This window comes from Hippopotamus amphibius, chromosome 12, assembly GCF_030028045.1.
Source record: "Hippopotamus amphibius kiboko isolate mHipAmp2 chromosome 12, mHipAmp2.hap2, whole genome shotgun sequence".
Classification (NCBI taxonomy): domain Eukaryota; kingdom Metazoa; phylum Chordata; class Mammalia; order Artiodactyla; family Hippopotamidae; genus Hippopotamus; species Hippopotamus amphibius.
This window is the reverse complement of record NC_080197.1, coordinates 93,284,789-93,289,913: the sequence shown is the minus strand read 5'-3', so window position 1 is coordinate 93,289,913 and position 5,125 is coordinate 93,284,789. Positions and strand designations below refer to the sequence as shown.

Sequence of the window (5,125 nt, the reverse complement as noted above, 5' to 3'; positions counted from 1 at the left end):
TGGCTTCTCTCGTGGCGGAGCACAGGCTCTAGGTGCATGGGCTTCAGTAGTTGCAGCATATGGGCTCAATAGTTGTGGCTCACAGGCTTAGTTGCTCCGTGGCATGTGGGATCTTCCTGGAGCAGGGATCAAACTTGTGTCCCCTGCATTGGCAGGTGAATTCTCAACCACTGCACCACCTACAAAGCCCACCTAGTGCCCTTTCATTTTGCTCTGAAGGACTCCCTTCAGCATTTCTTGCAGAACAGTCTAGTGGTTACAAACTCCTTCAGCTTTTGTTTATCTGAGAATGCCTTAATTTCACCCTCAATTTTAAAGGACACTTTTGTGGGATATAGGATTCTTGGTTGATAGTTTTTCTTTTGTTTGGTGTGTGTATGTGTCTGTGTGCGCGCGCTTTGAATATATTGACCAACTGTCTTCTGGCCTCTAAAGTTCCTGATGAGAAATCTGCTGATATTCTTATATATCCCTTGTATGTGGTGATTCACTTTTGTCCTGTTACTTTTAAGGTTCTGTCTTTGGTTTTTGAAAATTTTATTATGTGTCTCAGCATGGATCTCTTAGTCATCTTAAAGTTCATTGAGCTTCCTGGATGTTTATATTCATGTCTATCATCAAATTTGGGAAGTTTTCAGCCATTGTTTCTTCAAATATTCTATTTGCCCTCTATTCTCTCTCTCTTCTGCTTCTGGGACTCCCATGATGCATATGTTGGACTACTTGATGGCATGCCACAGGTTCCTTAGATTCTGTTGGATTCTCCTCAACTTTTTTCTTACTGTTTCTCAGCCTTGATAATTTCCATTGCCAAGTTTGCTAATTCTTCTGTCTTCTCAAACCTGTCTTTGAATCCTTCTAGTGAATTTTTCATTTTGATTATTGTATTTTTCAACATTTTAGCATTTTTTTTGGTTTCTTTTAAATTTTCCTCTTTATTGATATTTGTATTTTGTTTTTATACTATTTTCTTGACTTTCTCTGCATCTTCCTTTACTTCTTTTAAAATCTTTAAAATAATTGTTTTAAAGTCTTTGTCTTGTATATCAGCCATTAGGTCTTTCATAGACAGTTTCTGTAGGTTTTTTTTTTCCTTTAAATGGGTCATAATTTACAGTTTTTTGTATGTCTTATGATTTTTTGTTCTTATTGTTGAACACTGGACATTTAAATGTAATAAAGTGGTGACTCTGGAAATCAGATTCTCCCCCTTCTTCAGGGTCTGCTGGTTTTTGCTACTATTATTATTGTTTTTGTTGTTGTTGTTGTTGCCAGGTGTCTTTATGCAAAGGAGCAGCCTGAAGTGTAAACTTAAGTTTTTCTCAGGTCTTTTCTGAACCCCTCCCTGACCATACATGGTCACTTTCTAATTTTCCCCATATAAGCATTGTTTTTTTGTTTTTTTGTTTTTTGTTTTTTTGTCCTGTAAAATAATTTTATTTTCTGCGACATACACATTTTTCTCAGGCAATGTTACTAGAACAACCTCTTTATGAGGTTTTACAGTTTGGAGTAAATATATTTTTTTAAAAACTTATCTCTATTATATAAAGTTGTAATACAAAAAATGATTTATAAGCTATATTTTCCAGGAAGGAGTTACTAAACTATATTCCTATTGAAGAAACTTTCCTATTCAACTCTATGATATGGAATGAAAAGATATAATTAAAAAGTCTTCTGATCAAAAAGCTTGAGATCACCAATGGAATGTTTAGTTTCCTCCACAGAGAGCCACCAGGATTTTTTCATAATCTCCCTTAGTTTCATCCAGGATGGCTTGGCAGAGAGAAATGCCATACAGCTTCTGATAGCATGCTTTGATGTCATTCATGTCAATTTCAGAACGGGAAACCATAATTCTGATCAGTATCTTATGACGAGTTCCAACACCCTTCATGGCCTGATGAAGTTTCTCAGCAAAGAACATTGGTTTGCTTGTAGCACACTTCACAATAACTGTGAGGCATTTCTCGATGTCACCTTTCAACTCCAGGTCCAGAACTTTGTTCATGTCATGCTTACTGTACTTGGAATACTTCTGAAACACTCTGCGAAGATGGGGATAGCTTCTGGTGGTCAGAATGGTAGTGAACACATTCACATCTGTCCCTTTTCTTCTTTCTCCTGCTTCATATAAGGCCCTGGCATCCATATCAGCCAAGTCGTTGTTTAGTGCAAGCTCCTCAGATCGGTCACCCTTAGCAAGAGAAAGCAAAGCCTTCTCATAATCTCCAGATGTGTCTGCGGCGATGTCTTTAGCCAGATCTCTCTTCAGTTCCTCTCTATAGACTCTGTTAATTTCTCTGATTTCTCTGTTAGTTCTTGATGCCAAAATTTCATTCAGAGTGTCTTCATCAGTTCCAAGGCCCTTCATGGTAGCGCGGAGCTCATCAGCGTCAAACTGGGCTGGAGTTTTCAACAGAGCCAAAGCAACTTCCTCAGGGTGACCTGTGAGGGCTTTCTTCAGAGCTTCATCCAGGGGCTTTCCTTTTTCCTGAAGATAGGCTGCTTTGATCTGCTGACGCTGTGCATTGTTTCTCTTAGTTAGAATTTCAATGATGGTTGCTTCATCCACACCTTTAACTGTGGTTGCTTTATGCAAGGCCTCAACATCCAAGGATGGATTGAAGGTAGGATAGGGGCTCACTGCTGACCCAGGACCACCTTTGGATGTTTTCACAGTTTTGATGTACTCCTGCTCTTCATTGTCAATAAACCAGGCCTGCTTCAGGAATTCAGATACCATTGCCATTTTTGAAAGATGTTTTTTTGCACCTCCATCCAAAGACCTAAAGAGAGATTCTTCTCAGAACAGTTCAGGCTCTAAGCATTGTTTTTGAATGTCCTAATCTTTAATGCATGACTTTCAAAGTGGGAAAAGTGAAAAATGAAGGAGGGGGAAGAGCACTGGCCTTTTAAGTTCCCTGGAAGTCACTTCAGCTGGAGGGGAAGGAGCTTACAAAATGGGGGAGGTGCAACAATGGCTGCCTCCCTTTTTGTCTGCACCTTTATGATCAGAAGCACCAATCAGAGTACAGATCCCCAATATTTGGAGGACAGGGTCCTTTTTGCCTTAGTTGGATCCCACAAGCTTTATGCACAGCTACTCCAGAAACATGTGCACAGCTGCCTGGCACTGTGGCTTGGTGGTGGTGGTGAAAGTTAGCTGCTACAGTGCTAAGAGCTAAAATTGACTGAAATTAACTACAACTTACCATCCAAGTCTTTCCCTGGAAATTACAAACCTTCAACAGGCTCTAGTCTTTCAAAGTAGTTACATCTGACAGATTCTGCCAGTACAACTGTTTTTTCTAGCCAAGGAGACATTCCTGCTGCATTATACTGTCATCTTCAGATGGTATCAGTTTTGAATCAAGGCTTTAGTCAACAGGCTAAGTAAATTAGAACTACTTTTACAGTTTAAAATAGTGCATGGAATCTCTGATAAGTGTTTCCACATCTATAAATTCACCCTGAACTAAATGTTTTTTCCTCGTTTGTCTAGCAACCTTTTAATCCATTTCACAACTATGCCCCAGGTATTTACTGATGTCAATTAGCATTCTTTGCAATTCTCCATCAGCTTGATTTTGTAATTTTCCTCCTTTATTAGTTGCCTCTTTTTTGACAAGAGCTGTACTAAGAAGTCATGATAAAAATATAGTCTACACCCCCAAGGAGCTTACATCTGATGTTATTCCTTGTCATTCTATTTTGATCCACCTAAATAAAATCCACCTAAATAAAATCCACACCTAAAGGTTGCAAACTGTCAGCCTAAAGCTGTGGTTTTTGAATAAGAAAGCTTTTGTGTCCTAGGAGACATTTGGTAAAGCCTGGAGATATTTTTGCTTGTCACAATTGGAGGGTGCTACTAGGATCTAGTGGGGGGAAACCAGGAATGCTGCTTAATCTCCTAAAATACACATGGCAGCTCTTCTCCTCACAACAGTGAAGAACTGTCCAGCCACAAAATCAATTCTTCTGAGGTTGAGAAACCGTGATTTTAAAATTGCAATTGGCTGTCTTCACTCCCTTTATCAAGAATGTTTTACTGATTGCTTTTTATTTATCATTCAGAGTGTATCTGAGGGAGTTTGATTTCTCTGATTCTTAATGACAAAAATGCAAATGACATTTTCCTAATCTATACTCTATGTAGTCCCTCAGTAAACTTCCTCTCTTTAGATTCTATTGGGTAGAACTGGGTTTTAAAATAATCTATTCCACCATAACAATGTGCTTGGACTTCAGGAGAGACATATATATCTTAAACTCATAAGGGCAGATCACTAAATAACCTAACAATTAGTCTTTTGTTGAAGCCAAATTTCTCTTGAAAAGTTAGTAGTATCCACCGAACATTACATTTAAAGCTTAGAGTCTTGCATTCTTTATTTTCTTAAAACTACATAAAATACTTACCTAGTATGTTATTTTACTCAGTTAAACGAAGGAAAAATAATTAAATCCTTGTTACTATTATTGCATCTTCCTATAGGTGTCTATTAACACTTTAGTTTAATTCTCTTTGCACTTAGACTAACACTCATAGTCATCTCTATCTTCTGATTGTCTGACTTTCTAACTCATAACCTGTTTAATATTTTTGTGGGTATGCAGAAATCAGATGTATAGGTTCTTCAGACCATTGGATTTAAGTTACTTATTTCAAGCCCTATTTTAAACCAGACTTAAAGCCCTCATATTCTTCAAAAGATCTTTTTATCTTATAATAAAAAAGATATTATTTCAACCTAAAGAATTTCAAGATTAACTTCTAGTCAAATTCTCCTTAAAAGATTTATTTGCTCAAACAAATAAAGACATAGATGAAAATAAAAATATGATGGTCTCTGGGAAAGCTTAGTGGTGAAAATGTGTCAGTGGATTAATGGTCCCTCCAGGGGAGGGTGTAATTCACATTCTGAGAGGAGCAGATGTTCCATGCTAAATGTACTCAGGGTTACACTTCTGGTTTTTTTGATACCAGACAGAACACCTGATTGACATCTAGCAAGAGTTGATCAGATTGTGTTTTTGGTTTTTGTTGTTGTTTGTTTCTTACTCTACCCTAGAGTGGGGCTAGTTATATTAGACTGAAGAGTCTTCTGATCATTAT

The 5,125-nt window shown here is 37.6% G+C and overlaps 1 protein-coding gene across 1 annotated transcript; it reads right to left on the bottom strand.

Moving 5' to 3' along the window:
• Nucleotides 1-1,424: 1,424 nt before the first annotated feature.
• Nucleotides 1,425-2,825, bottom strand: LOC130833898 (annexin A1-like). The gene has a single exon (XM_057704019.1). It carries the CDS (start codon nucleotides 2,753-2,755, stop codon nucleotides 1,715-1,717), a length of 1,041 nt encoding a protein of 346 aa, XP_057560002.1. The 5' UTR covers nucleotides 2,756-2,825; the 3' UTR covers nucleotides 1,425-1,714.
• Between the last annotated feature and the right edge of the window lie 2,300 nt (nucleotides 2,826-5,125).